General features: G+C 41.7%; 1 protein-coding gene across 1 annotated transcript; it reads right to left on the bottom strand.

Moving 5' to 3' along the window:
- Window positions 1–239: 239 nt before the first annotated feature.
- Window positions 240–18434, bottom strand: LOC137292202 (uncharacterized). The gene is made up of 28 exons (XM_067823765.1): window positions 18268–18434; window positions 17247–17303; window positions 16968–17128; window positions 16600–16848; window positions 16105–16456; window positions 15725–15980; window positions 15404–15569; window positions 14962–15291; window positions 14330–14854; window positions 13868–14211; window positions 13569–13751; window positions 13155–13416; window positions 12854–13001; window positions 12479–12736; window positions 12087–12359; window positions 11571–11811; window positions 11230–11443; window positions 4086–11108; window positions 3602–3940; window positions 3224–3383; window positions 2927–3111; window positions 2525–2796; window positions 2233–2380; window positions 1923–2043; window positions 1588–1814; window positions 1162–1461; window positions 907–969; window positions 240–615 (listed from the first exon to the last, which is right to left on the bottom strand). The coding sequence occupies exons 1-28, from the start codon at window positions 18320–18322 to the stop codon at window positions 556–558; spliced, it is 12972 nt and encodes a 4323-aa protein (XP_067679866.1). The 5' UTR covers window positions 18323–18434; the 3' UTR covers window positions 240–555.
- Between the last annotated feature and the right edge of the window lie 232 nt (window positions 18435–18666).

Below are 18666 nucleotides of genomic sequence, written 5' to 3' on the forward strand. Positions count from 1 at the left end.
TGTGCTTGTAAAAGGTAATACTTTGTGTTCTTGTGAGAAGGTTGAGTACAACAATGCACTGCATGCCTCAAGTAGTTGGTGTCAGTTTTGATGGCATCAAACAGTTGTCATATCATGAACAGATGACCAGAGGATACCATGCCAGCGAGATACCACGAAAGAGCAATGAAACGTCAACAATCCGAGGCATCCATCACAGAAAGTAACGATATAACACTACAAAATACAACAAGAAACACTTTGAATGCAAATATTTATTCTTGGACTGGGAAGCAATTTGTTACATGCTACTTTGTTTTCTTATGTGTAACATGCACTGAACAAAAGACACCAGACATTCAACATAATGGAAGTGTTTGTTTACAAGCAACCATAGCAGACAAAACTTTCAGTTTAGGTATTAAATATTCAAATAGTTTGCCCAGTATTGTTGTTCAGTACATTTTACAAGTTACTTTAATCTTACATATAAAAGGTTGGTACTATAAATTGTCAATAAATAGGCCTAGATCATTTTTCCGTAAGGGGGTCAATGGGTGTTGGAAGGTTGTGGACTTAGAGACGGATGGCGTTGTACTCTCTGTCGAGACGTCTCTGAGGAGCGTTTGGCAAGGCCTGCAAAAGATGGAAGCATTGAAAAGATTTATGTAAGATGTTTCATTGTACTTAACATATTTTAGTGACTTGCTTTCAATCACTACATTATTGATTTGTGGATATCACGAATTTGTTTCACAGATTCAACTTTAGGACTTCTTAATTAATTCGTTCCTTTTTCACATGTGGAGGAGTGATATAGCTTTTATACAGAATGACAAAACAAACGGGATAATTGAAAATGCAGTTGAAGAACACGGAAAAGAGGTGCAGAGTTAAGGTACTTCATGAACATATTGAGCTACTTACTTTCATTTCACGATTGATCCTCGTTGTAGCATTGGGTGTCCGCCACAGTGATGTTGGCATGTACTGAAAATGGTCAAAGAAACATGTGTTGTAACAAGATAGTCAAAGAATGGCCAGGTTCAAGAATGAATAAAACATTCATGTGAAAGTTATATCCCCGGGTATGTATACAAACCAAATATTTGGTAATACTCAACATTTTTAAAATATACTTCAAGAAATTAAGTTTGTGTCCACATAAGTTAAGTAACTTACTCTCTGGTAGGTTGCCTTGTCTGGAATGTATGTGTTGATTGCAGTCTTTGCCCTTTGGACATACGTCTGAATTTCTGGAAGTGTGTCCAGAGATTGAAGTGGGATAGGCAGGTATAAGTCCATCTGGATCTCTCCATGTTCAGGATCCCAAACTGTGACCTTGGACTTTTCCAGGGAGACCAGTTGTTCCCTGTACTTCTGAACCTCCTCCTCAATCATCTCCTTGATGATCTCGTAGATGCTGTGCAGGTGCTGTTTGAGGTTCTCCTCTACTTGCCAGTAGTTGTATGCCCACACACCCTGTAAACCATAGATAGTTCATTTATGCTGTTGAAATCGCCCATTGTTTTGCCAGATTTGTAAATTGACAAGCTATATTGCCTTGCACTACACTGAATCAATCTTCGAAATAAGATTTGGACTGACCTCTTGGTAAGCACCGTTGGTGAGGGAAAGCAGATGTTGGAGGTCGTCCCTCTTCATGATGTCTCCCAGACGGGAGGTCATCATCTTTTGTGTGTGCTCTACAATTGCGCTATACTTGCTGGGGATGTTAAGGTCCTGCACTTTGTTGGTGATGGCACTGAGGTATTGCTGGTAGGTGTCAGCCAGCTGAAGTCTGATGGTCGCCAATCGAGGATGGTTCTTCAGCTCTGTGAGAGATGCAGTATAATGTAAAAATGAATTTTCATGATGGTTGTAATTTGTACATAGATTTCGAAACAAAACTCAAATGTTTATAGTGAGTTGAAATAGATTACCTGTAATCGAATTCTGCAGGTTGTTGTAATGATGATAATAAGTTTTCCTCATACTCTGCAGCTTTTCATCCAGTCCAGAGATCATTACCACGGTCATGCCAACAAGCTCATCCACACCACGCTACAGTGAAAATATAATATTTTAAATAGAACATATCAATGCCAGAAAGTAATATCTCGATGATCGTTTGAAACACATCTATTCTTTTTAAAAAGGATAGAGCCACGATACCTGTTTGAATGGACCGTGGAAAATAGGACATTACAACAAGGAGCTGGTGAAAAAGGTAAGCTTTTAAGGGAAACAAACCTTAAAGTTGGTAAGGGTTTCAGCAACGATGGCCTGATATTTTTGTCCGATGGGGAAGTTTGTCATCTCCTGCATATATTCCGCCAGTTTCTGATTTGTGGAAGCAAACACTTCCTTTGTTGAAGTCACAAGGTCTTTGTATGCTTCGCTGAAGGAAAGAAGTTTACTCAAGGTAATCAAGGTGTGAATAGTCTTTTTCACGATGTTGTTAGCTTTAAAGAATGTTATATTCTTATATATGCCCATAAAATGATCCCAGTATAGATATAAACGAAATCACTAGTAGACTTACAATGCCTGACTGAAGTGATCTCCCATGGCAGCAATGTAGAAGTCATTTCGGTTGTACATGCGCCTGATATCCCTCCTGATAGAATCCAGCTGTCTCTCGATGGAAACCATCTCTGATTCCAACATGGTTAGGTAAGGAGAGAGTTCTTCTTTGGCGGCCTGTGCAATTCGGTGGTACTTGCCGGACAATTCCTGTCCCACAGACTCGTATACAGAGTGGAAAATGGACTTGCTATCTTGCCCATATGTCTCCACCGTCTTGGTCAAGTATCCCTTTAAAAATGCAAGAGTACTCATTTATGAAAATGACATCTTAAATGTGGAAAGTTTTCTTGTGACGTGTTTTGATTTCCATACATTTCAGTAAGTACAATAATTACATATATTCTTCAGCATTTAATACCTGAATATCAGCGATCATCCGTGGCCTCCAGGATATCCTGGTATGGAGAAGACGGGATGTGTTAAGTCTGAGGGCAACAAGACTGTCAGAGAGTCGACGAGAATTATCCTGATGATAAACCTCAGCCTGCATGGCGCTTGAATTGACGTATCTGGCATTCATGTTCAGTGTCTTTCCAGAGTTGTCTGAAGTAGAATATGTTTTTTTGCAGTCATATTTCCGCAATGAAAAAAATCTGATGAAATGTTCATCATATATAAATAATTTTCCAAAGAAGGAGGATGTTGTAGAACCTACCTAGATCATAGTTAGTTTGGAAGTCGACCATTCTCCTTTCGGTGTCAACAGTAAGGTGTGCTTGGACAATCTGGTCTCCATACAAGTTCCTGACTTTCAGCTTGAAAGGACTTTCCTCCATCTCGCCAGAGAGGTCCAGGTTCTTGATTGGGGTCTCCATCTATAAAAGCAGGAACTATATTACTTGTCGTCAGACAAATACTTTGATACCATCTTTGTCATGAGAATGTCATTATTACTTCATATTTACATTTGATTATAATATAAACGTTATCACAAATGACATATATCTTGAGACATCATACTATTCATAGGATTCTACTAGTTAATGAGTTTAAGCTTTGACAAATTGTTCACCGAACAATAAGACATTCTTACCTGCAGTTGTATCTGCTTCCTCAGTTTGTTGATCTCGCCTCTGAGGGCAAAGTTTTGTCTTTCCCTTCTGGCTGTTAGGTAGGTGATTCCACTTCCAGCAGATACTTTCTCGCTGGAGCTTCCGATGTGGGATGTAAGTTTGACGTCCACATCTGTATATGGGTGACTTATGCCAACCATAAAACTGTAGTTGGTGTTACCCCATCCGTAGGAAATGTCATCCAGTCGAGATGTAAGTGTAAGGGTCTTTCGGGAGTCACTGGAGTAGGACAGTTGTGTTTTGCCATTGAAGACTGTTCTGCCATCATTCAGCAGCATTTCGGTGTCGATCTGGATGTTCTGAAGATCATTGACAACACTTATATTTTTATCCTTATTGTGTCTATAGAGAATTAATGTGCATTATTCATCATGGCAATTGCCTTGGTAATAAACTCAAAATATCATGTTGACATAAAGTTTACTGTAAGTAAGGTGTTCCTACCTTGCCGATAGAAGGAAGTCTGAGAGACAGATCAGCTTGCTTGTTGTTGTCACCAGGTGTGAAGACAGCTTTCATACCAATCTTCTTTGTGTCATCTCTGTCTGCATCCCAGGAGAAGGCTCCATCCAAAGTTTTGCTTGCACCTGTGTGACTGTAAGACCCATCCATCTGGAGACTTCTCAGAGGGGATCCCACTTTGAAGGTGCCATCATACATCTTACTGTAACGGCGGCTACGGTCCTTAACATCCACATCATAGAACAGTTTGTGTCCTGCATCTTCATTCCAGATGAACTCTCCACGACTCTTTGTTTGCAGTTGTGAACTGAGGACATTTCCAATGATGCCAACAGTGCGGGTGGGATGAATAAACTTCAGTGTCAGGTCTTTGTTCAACATGGACTGTCTGCTCCTGTCCGTCAGTGTGGTCTGGATTCTGATGTTGCTCTCGGGCTCATCTCTGTCCCAGTTGACAAACATCTCTCCATCGATGTTCTCATCAGCTATTTCCCCGGAAAGAGTCAGCTGCATTGGCCTTGGCTTCCTCATTGTAAATGTTCCCTGCTCCCTTGAACCTCGGGAGATCTCCATGTCCATATCCAGAATATTGTCACCATTGTAATCGGCTTCTAGCTTCTCTGTATATTTATCCGATCCTTGATGATGTTCAAACCTAAGAGCAGTCAACTTGACAACTTCAAAAGGTGTAACCAGGGTCAAATCTGTTGTCAGTTCTTTCTCACTGTACAGATCAAGGAATTGGTAGGATCCATCAAAAGCTATTCTGTCTGTAGGACTCCATGTAGCCTCAATGTGAGATTGGTATTTCTGGTTTCTGTTGGTGTTGTGTAAAGCCAACTTGATGTTATCTGAAAGAGATATTAAACCTTCCATTTCTGACAGGGATGTGTAGCCGAAAGACGCTTCACCTGTGTGAGTACCAGTCATTGGAGTTTGTATTGTGGCTGTGGACCTGAACTTCCGTAGTTCACCTGCATGTGTCAAAGAGATTTCAGCAGAATCCAAGTTGTCAAATGGTGTTGCGATCCGTGCAACTGCTGTGTAGGGCGTGGCAGACATGTCAATAGTTGACTCAAGACCAAAGTGATTGCCATTTCCTGCATTCAGTTTGCTTTCTAGATTGTATCTATCAGTTCCATGCTCAAATGATGTGGATGCAGAGAGAACCTTATATTGACTGAACGGTGTAGTCAGTTTGACTTCCAAGTCATATTTTGGCGAAATTGTTGCATGGAGTTCTCCTGTAACTTTCTGTCCTTGTGCATACTGTACAGCAGCATTGCAGTTGATTCCATTAGTTGTTGCAGCATGATCAATCTCAGCCTTGGTGAACTCGTAGCCTTGGAAAGGTGTAGTAATTTCTAAGCTACTTTCTAGACGATCAATGTCATGATTAAAATGGGTGAGTTTTGCAGTGATCTTTCTCCTGTCCATGAACTGAACCATACTCTGGGAAGCAAAACGAGTCCATGTGCCAGAATGGTCAAAAGAGAAGCCAAGGTTTCTGTATGGCCTGAATGGTGTTACGATTTTGAGTTGACCATGGATGTCATCCAGTGCACTGAATTCGGCTTTCATACTTGCTTTCCTGTTGTTGTAATCACCATTGATGCTCATCTTCATATTATTAAGTTGTCCTTCTTTGTGGAATTTGATATTTCCTGTCTGTCCGAGTCCTGCCAGATTGAAGTTAAATCCTGAGCTGATATCAATATCTCCATTTCTAAGCCGGAAGGATGAGTCAGACGAGATGGAACCACCAGTGCCCATGCTGGCTGAAATCTGATTTTTGAAGTTGGTTGGTCTGCCACTGAAATCTACACGTGCAGCAATATCTTCTGTGTATGGATTTCTAACAGTTAAGTCTGTCAAGAGTCGCCTTGAGCTGAAGACATTGTTGAGAGATGCTTCTAATGTTGCCTCTCTGATTCCAATGGATCCTTTAGCTTTGAGATTATTGATATCCCCTTCCTTACTGTAAGCTACCCTCATGCTCTCCAAGCCTTCAATGTTGCTGACTACATTCAAGTTACCGCTGACAGAGGTACCAGTCTGGCAATCCAAATCTGCAGTGAGTGTCTTCCCAATGGCTTGCAGTTCCAGGTGACTCCTGCAGTTGCCAATAGGCCCATCGTGAGTGAAGACGATTCTGCTATTGTCGAAGCTTCTGAAAGGAGTTCTAAGTGTAGCACTTATGTCTATTGTTGGGGCCATCATGCCATTTACAGTCATCAGTACTTTTTGACGCTGACCATAGTTGACATCCATGGTGGAGCTTAGACGACCATTCTCGAGTGAATGTTTGTACTCTGCAGATTGGCTTTCATATCCTTGGAAAGGTGTTTTAAGTTCTGTGCTCGCTTGAATATGTGTCAGTCCAGATTTTAAGAAGTCCACTTTGCCTTCAATAACTTTTCCATCCATGTAGCGAAGATTTCCTTCAGTGTTAAATCGGGAAAGCGACCCTGAGTGCTGAATAAAGCCTCCTACATTTCTGAAGTTCTGGAAAGGACTTCTGATTGTCACGGATGCCATGATTCTGTTCTTCACACTTGCACTGACATCTACTTCAAGTGTAGAATCCTTAATGTTAAGAAGTGCTGTAGATTTCAGATCAGTGAGATCCCCTTCCACTCCAATGGAACCTTTCATACTTTCATAACCAGGAATGTTTGTTGTGATAATGAGATCCCCTTTTGTTGATCCCATGTTTGCAAAGTTGGTCTGTGCAGTTAGCCTGGTCTTGGCAAACTCAAGTTCTGCATTGTTTTTCAGATTTCTAAGAGTGCCAGTGGAAGTGAAGATTGCTCTGCTAAGTTCGAAGTCCTTGAAGGGAGTTTTGATCACAGCATTTACATTGATATCTCTAGCTGTTTCTGCAGAGATGTCTGATGTAATTCTCTGTCCGTTGCCATAGGTGACTGCTGAGTTGGATTTAAAGTAATTACTCCTGGAATCATGTCCATATTCGACAGTCATCATTTCATATGAAGTGAAGGGTGTCTTCAGCTGAGCACTTGTTTTCATCTGCCTATATCCATTACTAAAGAACTTGACTTTGCTCTCAATTGTTTTGCCATCCATGTATCGGAACAATCCTTCGCTGTTAAAATCATTCCAGTTGCCCGTGTGTTCAATGACAATAGCTGTGTCTCTAAAGTCTGTGAAGGGGGTTCTTAGAGAAAGGCTTCCTCTGATATCTTGTGCAATTCTACCTGTGATATCGGCTTGAATGGTGGAATCCTTCAGGGAAGCTGAAGCAGTACCTCTAAAGTTGTCAGTACTTCCCTCCTTGTTGAGAGATGCCTTGACCACTTCCATACCCTCGATATTAGAGATGATGGAGAGACTGGCTCTGGTGGACATTCCGTGTTCAAATGATGAATCTGCAGTGACTGTATTGCCCAGAAGTTCCATTTCGGCATGACTTGTGCAGCTGGCAATTGGCCCAGAATGAGTAAACACAAGTTTATTGTTTTGGAATCTGTCGTAGGGTGTTTGAACAGCTAGTTCAAAGCTGATCTTAGGTGATGTTTGGATGCTGAGGTCAGATGTTATTCGTTGTCCACGTCCATAGAGAACGAGAGCATTGGATGTCACTTGAGTGTCAGCCAATGAATGGCGGTATTTGAAAAGGGGCGATTCAAATCCCAGGAAGGGAGTCTTGATTTCTGCTTTGGTATCAATATGAGCCAGGCCAGATTGCCAGAAAGTCAGGGTGCCCTCCAAAGACTTGTCATCCATGTACCTAATGGTGCCTTGACTTGTAAACCTCTGCATGTTTCCAGAATATTGGAAAGAGAGTCCAACATCTTTGTAGTCTTCAAATGGCGTCTGCATGGTGAGAGATCCTTCATATTTGCCATCAGTCTTAAGTATGAAGGAAACATCAACTTGTTCATTGTCCAGAATTCCAGTTGCTTTGGCGTTCATGTCATTAATGTAGCCTTCTTTGTGAAGCTTGAGGCCAATGTTTCTGCTCCTCCAATCCCTTGTGTAGGCCAAGTTGGTAGATAGATCTATCAATGGATATCTGAGAGTGAATGCTGATTCTGAGTTGAAGGAGTGTCGTGATCCAACAGCTCCAGATACCTTAGTTGAGAATCTTCTTAGCTGACCATCATGATCTATGCCAAATTTGATGTTATCTGAAAAGGGGGATTTGATGAGAAGTGTTGTGTCCAGGCGTCCATTGGTAAATCTGTTCTGGCCAGAGATGTCAATTGTTTGATCTCTTGCGTAGGTGATGATGATACCACCCCTTATGTTATTCCAAAAGCCACGTTTGTTAAATGAAACCTTAGTTTCTTCCATGCCAGTAAATGGTGTCTTAAGTGTGAATGTTCCAGTTGATCTAAAGCCATGACGGAAATCAAGGTCCACTTCTCCAGTTTTCCTTGTCATTTGAATTTCCCCATGACTCTTGAAATCCTCCCAACTGCCCTCATGTCTGACAGATAGCTTGTTGATTTCATAACCATGGAAAGGTGTGGTGATGACAAGACTGCCATCATATCCCTTAGCCCAGTTCAGTTTGAGATCGCCAGCCAGGTTGCTGTCAGAGGCAAACGTAACCTCAGCATGTGTTTGCAGAGAGCGTCTTCTTAGAGCATGCTTTAGGGACGCACTCATGTGTTCCATGTTTTCAAATGGAGTCTTGATGGTGACGTCCATGATGATGGGGGTTCCAAATGCATAGACAGCATCAAGGCTAACACTTTTCCGTGGATAGTATTCTGTTTCAATGTGTGAGCGCCTCCCCTTGCCTGTAAGTTCACTGCTGGCGAACACCTGGAGGTACTGATAGTTATGGAATGGGGTATCTATCCTCATCTTTCCATTCATATCGTCGAGGTTCCAGTTCAAGATCCCTGCAAAGTTTCCCAAGACAGGAGTGATGGCAAAGTTAGCTTTGCTCATGAAGTTTCTCCTGCCACCATTGTATGAAAGTCCTGCTTCAAACGATTTGTAGTCATCAAAAGGCGTTTTCAGTGTTGCCCGGTAATTGTTCAGGGTGTCAGGATTGACGTGTGCTTCAAATTCAAAGGCCTTTCTGATGTCATAGCTGAAACTTCCTCTGGATATCAAATCAGATCCTTCCCTCTTGTGAGATGCCTTTAAGACAATATCTCTGAAGTTTTCAAAAGGACTTGTCATCCGTAGATTTGTTTCAATATTCTCTTTGGATGGTGCAGCAAAGGAACCATCAAATGACAATTTGTTATATGGAGACCATTCTAATTCAGCATGTCCAGAAAGTGGATAAGTAAGATAGTGAGCATTTATCTTTCCCTTAAGGTTGGTCACAGGTGATGCGAGTGTAAAGTCAGACTCTGTTTGCCCATCAGATCTAATGTAGTTGATTCCTGCTGATCCAATAATATTCTCTCCTTGCTTGATGTTGGACGAGTGGCGGATAAAACCTCTTCCGTGTTCATGGTCAAGGTTGATGTCAAGACTGCGGATTGGTTTCCATGGAGTTTCAATGGTTACTCCTCCCAAGGCCTTTGTTCTGGTGTTTGAAGCATGGTTTCCAAAAACGTTGACAAAGATGCGTCGGCCCCTGCCCCACTCTGTTGTCACTGTACTTTTCACGTCGTTGTGAGTATTCCTGTGTTGCCAGTTGTGGGTGACCCGGTAGCTTGGAGAGGACAGTGTGAGCTTACCAGTGTTTTGGAACTGCCATCCAGATCTTGCATGGTCCATATCCAAATCATAGATGTATTGATCACCATTGAAATCCAGGGCAATGTCAGTGACAAACTTTCTGAAATCATCATTGTGAGAAAGACGTAGATTAACAGCTCGCATTCCCTTGAAGTTGGACTTGAAAGTGACAGTACCCCCAACGTCCCGTTTCTGGTCAGTGCATCGGTTCTCTCCAGTCATAATGAGCTTGGCATTCTTTCCCTCTAAACTTCCCTTCATGATGGTGTTAAGAGAAGTTGTCACTCTGTGATCTATTTCGGTGCTGAACCTTCTATATCCTTTGAAAGGGGACGTACCTGTGATAGTCAGGTCAAGGTTACGGACAGAGAAGGGTTTCTTCATACTGACCGCAGAAGAGATCTGATTTTTCTTTCCACCCCAGGAGATTTGCATTGAAGAGCCATATTTCTTGTCATTGTTGTCACTGCTGGCCTGGGCCATTAGATCCTCAAATCCTGCAAACGGTGTCTTCACTTTGACAGAACCATCAAGTGACTGACCATTTCGTGTTTGGACCCTTTTGAAGGATGTGTCTACTTTGACCTTCTTGTTAGTGTCCCAAGACAAATCAGCACGTGTAGTGTACTGTTTGCCACTTGCATGCTTAATATTGAACTCCACATCTCTGGTTGGGTATTTTATTGCAACAGTCGAAGCAAAGTTGCCAGGTGACCTGAGATTGAGTTTTCCTGTGAGGAGGAATCTCCTGGAAATATCCTTGTCAGCATCCCACTTAGCATCAGCAGAGCCCTCGTATGTGATACCTCGCCTTCCACCTTCGACCTGGAGAATGACATGTCTTGTGGGGTATGTAATGTCCATGCTCCACTTGGCAGTTGGCGTCTTGGTGTATTTATAGCCCGTGTTGATTGCATAAACCTCACCAGCGTAATCGGCCTGTGCAGAAAGCTTGACATCCTTGTTGTCCAGGTTAGTGGAAGCAGTCAGTTGGATTGGCTGGATGTAATGTAGGTTGATGTTAGATTTCAGCTGGTGGGCTGCATCTCTCTGTCGTTTGTAGGTTGTCAGCATAGTAGATTTTTCTTTGTCCATGAAGAAGGTCATGGAGTGTGTGTAGTCTTTCTTGGACTGGATTAGATCCGTCTTGAGATGTAGTTCTTTCCCTGGATAGGAAAGTCTTGCTTCACCCATGAGATTCAGTGTCTTCTTTCCACTATTTCTCAGATTGAGAGCAGCATCAACTGTATTTCCTTTGCCATAGGCAAATGTCATGTTGGAATTCAGATTACGACTGTCTTGCATATGCTTTCCTTTGAGGCTCAGTTTCACATCCTGAAAGAATAATGAATGCAACCATAAAGTAAAAATGACGAAATCGTTATGCAGGTGGTGAATATGTGTTGCCTATGAGAATGATATAATCTGCCATTATTTGTACGATCAAATGGCTCACCAGTGGTCCCACAGTAGTTTTCATTGTGTAGTCAATCTTGGTTTTGGACCCAACGTCATGGTTAACAAGAGCATAGCCTGTGATCTGGCGGGAGGAATCCTTGGATTTAGGTCCATATCGGAATGTTGCACCAGCTTCTGTATGTTTCTTGTTGTGAGAGAAATCAAGATCCGTGAAGAAATTGACCTCAGGGAATCTCTTGTCCTCGAAGTTTCTGTAAACAAAAGCATCATCCTGTGTACACACACACGAGACCTGATTTGACAAAGAAGCATTTGCAACAATTAGGGTTGTGATGCCGGTTCAGTGAATATAAATTTGATGTGTGATTGTTTACTTACGTGTTAAGCTGGTAGTTCCAGAGGGATTTGGTGCTGCGATCAGTGTATTTAGAGCTGAATGTGATCTTGTCCTTTTTGATACTTCGAATCTTAGGCAGATTGTAGTCGAGAGTTAGAAAGGTGCTGACTGTGCTCGTCTTGGTCTGTACATTGCCACTCAGCTTGGTGACCAGGAAACGGGAAGAAAGTGTTACACTACCGCTGTACTTGTTCTTAGTACCGCCAGTCTTCTTGATGTCACCTGATTTGGACATACATTGGAATTGAAATACATTTATAAGTGATATGATGGTTACTTAAAAAAATATTTGTGACTGGTTAATATGTTGTCATTTGAAATAATTTCCAATAACAAAGTGACAAGTCATTGGTACATAAGGTTACCTGGTGATGAGTGAATTTCTTCTATCAACGTGTTTCTTCACTAGGTAATATTGCAAAATGTAAACACTCTCCGATTTCTGAACATGTGATGCGAAATAGTTATTGTAAACATTCCTCACTTAGGTTTCTTACATTTAAGAGTGATTGGCTTGTCCAAGACCTTGTGCACATCCAGAGATACACTTCCCTTGAGTGATTTGCCCTCTTTATAGTCTCCTGATCCAGAGAGTGAGACGAGTTCCAGTTTGGGGGTCTTGACTGTTAAAGTTGGGATGACTTTGATGATGGACTTCTTCCTGCCACTGTTCTGGTACACCAAACCAGCTTCAAGAAAGTAGTCCTGCTTTGGAGCAAGGCTGAAGGTACCCATCACACTCTTTTCAATTTTCGAGTTCAGTAAGGCAGCTGCAAGAGTAATTTTAGGTAAAAAAACCCCATGAAACATGGCCTTTGGTTGTGGTGCTTTATATAGATTGAGCCAATGGTTCTGGAGGAAGATTGTCTGTTTTGAAAAGTGTACTTACATCTAAAGCTGATTGCATTTGGTGTTACTCCATTGAGGGTTAACTCAACACTAGCTCTCTTAAGTGCTTCAGCCTCTACTGTTCCACTAAGTAGGATGACTTTGACTCCGGGGCGCCTGATCTCCAGGCGGGGCATGTAGGTCACAAATGTCTTTACTTTCTTGATACCAACTTCACTGATGATGCCATATTCTCTTGATTCATCAACAATCAGGTTACCTCTCATGCCGATCTTCTTACTTTCATACGCCATCGATCCTGTAAAGTGACATGAATAATTTTACTTTCAATCTTAGTATGTTATGACAAGACGTTATGTTTCTTGAAATACTGTAGCAACAAACAGGCAGAAAAAAACCCATCTAAGTAACCCACCTTTGAATGCTGCCTTCTTCCATGGGGACGCCAGATTGATTTCAAGGTCTTTTGCTTTCTTATTAAGAAGAAAATCGAAAGCCAAAGATCGATCAGTCCTGGATCCAGGTGTGTTCAGAGCTATCTGAGCCACAGTGGAATACTGATTCTGGAAAAGAAAAGAAAAAGAATCGGAAAATGCTCCGTCAGTGAATTCAATATTTCATAAACATACATACTTTACAACTGCAAACTCAGAAACGACAATGATTGATGCATATGAGCATTTCTAAAATGTAACTGTATGAATCTATGCACTGACCGTTGATTGTTTAGCCATGAGTTTGTAGCCAGTGTGTGTGTCCCTTTTGTAAAGAACAAGACTCTGAGAGAAGGGTCCTGTGAAGGGGAAGTATGGAGCATCATCTACCATGGAAGCATTAGACCACTGGAATTCATTACAGATCTCAAGACCAGTGATGGTGGCAAGTCTGGTGCCTGTGCACAGTTCCAGCCTCTTTCGGTTGTCTGTGACCAAGTCTTGTTTCCTCTCCTGATCACCATGAATGCTGAAGAACTCTGTGCTGTAGGAAAGAAAATATGAATCTTTATGAATATCATGTTTTGATTAATTGTTGAAGTGTTGAGAATGGAGAATCATGAACTGACAACAGCACACTCACTCTTTATTATATACATGCATGCATTTGTAAGAAGAGCCTGAAAGTTTGCTTACTTGACATCAAGGATTTCCATTTTCTTTTGTGGAAAGTCAATGTCTGCACTAAGAATCTTTCCTCGGCTGAGTTCTACACGTCCTTTCAATGCAGTGCTGGAATGCCAGGTGTTGACAACTCGAAGGCCAGTTTTGGTGACAAAGGCATCCATACTCATTGTGCCAACAATCTTGATAGCTCCACTGGAAAAGGTCATAGGTCCACATTCAGTCTATTTGATAATATCAAATATATACACGTGGAATGTGTGATCACATTAGTGTTTTTGCTGAAAAGGAATTGATTACTGAAAATGTACCTTGGCTTGATGTGTCCATCAATGAGGAGACTGCTTGGTGAAGTTGTCATTTTACGGAGGTCCACTTGACCAGAGGCCTGAAGATCGATGGTGGCTGTTCCGTTTACAGTGAGATTGAGGGGGAGACCAGAGCTGGTAGGAATAATCATGCTACTGTCCAGGATCATCATACTCTGAGTGAAGGAGTAATCCTGTTTCTTGGACATCTTGATAAGGAAGTCCAGGAAGTTGAAGTTCTTGATCGATGCCAAGGGATCTACGCCTTTGAAATGGTCATAGTACATTTCATTGCCAAAGATCCTCATGTATAAGTCTCCTCTCAGGTGATCAAGGTTGACAGTACTCTGAAACAAGCATCAGATCGGAGTTTGACATTCATACATACAAGTTTGTTTACACATTGGTGGGTGTACGAGTGTGTATCCAAAGCGAAACAAGAGATTGCTTTAAATGTGAAAGTACCTTTGGTTTCCTAGCTGCCTTTCCTCCAAAGTAGCTGTATGGGCCAAGATAGGTCTCAATGAGATATTCCACTCCTTCAATACGTCCACCAAGCTCAAACAGATTGAGAGAATTCCCAAAGAGATCCACTGTCATGTTGAGCATGGCAGAACGAGGAACGAAGGAATTATCTGAAAAGATGACATTACTCTCGAGCATAGCGCCAGTGTTGAACTTCTCTAGGAAGAGTGAGCCTTCATAGTTGCGTGAATACTTGAGTGTTGAGAGGTCGAAATTCTTTCCAAGGGTTTTATCCTGGAGGATTCGTCTGATGGTCTGCTTCTGTGGACTGGATGTTTCCATCAGGTTTGTAAGATGAGACCAGACAAATGATCCGACTTGATTAACTTCCTTATCAGACTCAAGAGAAGCTTGGATTCTCCTGAAGATATCTTCAGATGGACACTGCATTACAGCTAGGTAGGCAGCAATTCTCAGTTCGGGATCCTCATCGAAATCTTGGTAGATTGTCATAACTTCACTTCTCTGGAATGAACACATGTTCAAACATTACAGTTGTATTAGATATGATATGACATTTCAATGAAACATGGTAGGTCTGATTGAGTTTTCGAACAATTTCTATAACTTACATCGGCAGTACAGGGAAGCCTTCTGTAGGCCTGGATGGCAGCTACTCGGACCTCCATGGGGTTGGCTTGTCTGTTGAAGCAGCTGTTGAGTGTAGTGGTGAGTCTGTCCAGATGGCCTGCATTTCCGAGAGCACGCAGTGCCACAAGACTAGTCTCCAGATTAGAATCTCTGATGTAGCAGCCATAGCCAATGGTCTTCTCCATGGCGGAGATGATATTTGTGATTGTGTATTCCCCAGAACAATCTTCATGATGGTTGCAATATTTGTTGACCATAGTGGAGATTGGAAGCATGGCAACCTTGCTGTACTGAGGGGTATCAAGAAGTGCCTGCAAATATATGGATTGAGAGTTACTTTATAGCTCAGCATGGGGTGGTCTGTTTCACTGCTTTTATGGAGGGTGAATACGATATCATTGTATTATGTCGCTATAAGCTCACCTTTACTTCCTGCAACATCTCCATAGTTGGGTAGGGGATGAGAGACAGAGATGTGATCCACATGGTTGCCTGAGCTCCAGTGACTTGTCTTTTCAGCAGAATATCTTTCAAGAACGTAACAGATGCACTTGTGCTGACCATTGGAATAGTGTCCAGGAAGAACTTCCTAGAATGGAACCAGATACCAAATGTAGATATATAAATGTTTATGAAAGATAAAATTGATTTTGATAAGATTTTAAGATTTTCATCCAAGTCACATTTGTGCACATGATAATAGAATATGGGTTATGATAGTGATACAGAATTGTTTATACTAACTTGACCCTCTCTGTGTTTTCAGTGCAGATAGCTCCAGAGTTAACTTGCTCATAGACCCTTCTTATGTCATCGACATTGAGGTTTTTGATGATGTAGACTAGCTCAGAGAACAAGCGTGGAGTGTCGGGGCGGATATCTTCTCGTGTATTCTGACAGATTTCTCGCAGTTTACTTTCAGCATCTCTCATTGGTTGGTCTTTGTTTCCTGGACCATAGGCGTGTTCAAACATAAGTCCTGCCCGATTCCGAATGTAATCTGAAGCACGAAAATCAGACAGAAAGACATTTACAAACTTGTATTTGAGATGATGATGCTAATGAGGGATTGTTATATTCAGTTATACTAGTGCCTTAGACAATGAGACCTTTGAACTGCTCACCTCGTCTTGTGGTAACACCAGATCTCTGAGTCTTGTAGTTGAGTCTCTGAAGGACTTTGGTGGTGGCACCGCTGGTGGCCCTTGAGAAGGGCCTGAATGTGTGTGTCTCTCGGATGAGCGCACTCTTGAGGAGTCCATTCTTGTCCAGTTCCTGTTCACATTCGTGTGTACTCTTCATGAGGGGCAGAGACTGAATCTCTGAAGGAACTCGGTACTGCATACCATGGACTGAGCTGTGATAGCCATTACGATCGGTGCAGCCAAGGAGATCCTTGCTCTTCTTAATAGTTGTAGAGTACCAGCCACGTGATGCCACCGTGTAGTCCGTATTGCACTCGCCTGTGACGTCATTCTGGAGAGACATAAGATTGACTTTATGCATGTATGGAAGACAAATATCCATCTTGATGTCTTCGTGTCAAATACAAATAACAAGGACGTTATGAAGATGTATCCAAATACGTGTGTTGTATACAAAGATACATCTTGTTTTACCTCTTTCACTCTCTGATTCTTTTCCAGGTTGTCCATACTGTTTTGGACAGCAGTGAGAAGACCTCTTTTGATGTTGAGAGCCCATGTGGTTTCACTCTCAGTGGGACACAGATCCTCTATCACGCCATCTTGGAAAGAGAAGCGGAGAGGCGACCTTTCCAGATTCCTTCTGAACTCCCCTGACTCATCAGCATACTTCATTGGTGTAGAGGTTGAAGGATCAGACTGGTATACCTTCACGTCACGCAGCTGAAACAGGTGTTACTAAAATGTCACAACAGTAACACGTTTCATAGGTTGGCAAGTCCCTTATTTTTATCCATGGTGTATTAGACATTGCCCCATTAAATATATGAAGGGTTACCTACCCTAAGAGCCATGTCGCACTTAGACAGGACCTCAATATCAGCTGTTGCCCGGATACCAAGAGTTGCTTGATCACTGGATGCTCCTTCCATGGATGTATGTGTCTGAACATTGTACTCGAATTCATAGGTAGTTCCAGGGACGTAGTTGAATTTGCTCGTGTCTGATACAGAAAATGTACAAAATACATATGATAAGGAAAATAGTATATTTGTATATATCATAGATATTTGAATGAAGGCAGCATCAACACCCACTCTAATTTGAGGCACTTTACTCACCTCGGCATCGTCTGGCGCAGGATGTTGTCTCGTCACGTGACTGGTAGGTTATTGGCCCTAGAATAAAAACATCAACTTTAGTCACACAGTGTTGTCACTTTTGATATCTTGTAACGTCCACTTTTTATGTAATTATTTTGCGTTTCCTATATTGTTGTAGAGTTGGTCATATTGGAAATGAAGGAATACCAATGACATAAGAATGATTCATTTTAGTAAGATTGGGTAGTGAAATAGGAAAAATGAAGAAGGTAGCCAAAATTGAATAAAAGGCTACCTTTTCATTTATCCTATTTCCCTATACCCGGATTTCAACTTTAGGCCTTATACTAATGCTTATGCCAGTGGGCTAATGCCAGGAGCTGTTAAAAATGTTTGGAAAACAATCCGTTATCTTCGCATGACAATTATTTATGTTACAGACGACTTTATGTAGTTATACTGTTATGGAAATTACGAGGCAGCTTCAGTTATCCTACAGACTTAAACTGTGTTGCCATAAATGTGTACAGCTCATTTTCAAACATCGTACACGCCTGCCTGGGAATTTGATATGTAGTTTATCTATGCTTGTGTAATTAGCCTTGTTCTAAAGATGCAATGTTAAAATCAACAAAGTATTGCTCTGTAGGAAATCATGTGATAACTGCCACAACAACCCCTTAACGTTCATATTATTGGTTGAAGCAGTTCCTGTAGTCCCAAAAGGGACCGCATTCTACTTCATCAACTGCAAAATGTAGCAACAAAACCATTTTAACTACATCTGTCTTGGTGTATATGTATTTCGTGGGGTATCGTGAATTCAGAGTAATAATAGCAGAATTACACACATAAACACTGGTGACGTGTCCGTCAGCTCAATGCTTCTGTCAAGAAGGTGCTATTACCAGAAAAATGACCCTGATCTTTCCTCGGACACACAAAATAACATGTAGGACATGAAAATACCTATATACTGTATGTATCTCTTGTGGTCACTGTAACAGTTTAGTTATACAATTAGAGTGTAATGACTTACCTGCCAGAGCACTTGCTAGCAGAGCTAACAGCGTAAAGGCTGTTGTTGAATACATTGTGTTGGGTTCTTGTGGGAGACCCTTCCCGCAGTCGTCTTGCTATATGGTGGCTGCTTGCTTGACACCGTGAAGTGTAATGGAACGTGTGTCACAGCGTTCGTCGTGGTTTCTGAAGCCAATGCTCTTTGCAGGGTATTATATACAGGTATCAGAAGTGGGTTGGTCAAAGGTGACATCTATTACAGGCGTTGATGAGAGCTATCAGTGGACTTTCATCCATGCTGAACCTGACAGATTGCCGATACAGCAACCCATGTTCTGTACATCGCATATACTGCTAATTAGAACACAGGTTTGGGGCATGCAATCACGACTGCATGGCCCTGACTTCAACTAGTATT

Source organism: Haliotis asinina, chromosome 7 (assembly GCF_037392515.1).
Source record: "Haliotis asinina isolate JCU_RB_2024 chromosome 7, JCU_Hal_asi_v2, whole genome shotgun sequence".
In the NCBI taxonomy this organism is placed as follows: domain Eukaryota; kingdom Metazoa; phylum Mollusca; class Gastropoda; order Lepetellida; family Haliotidae; genus Haliotis; species Haliotis asinina.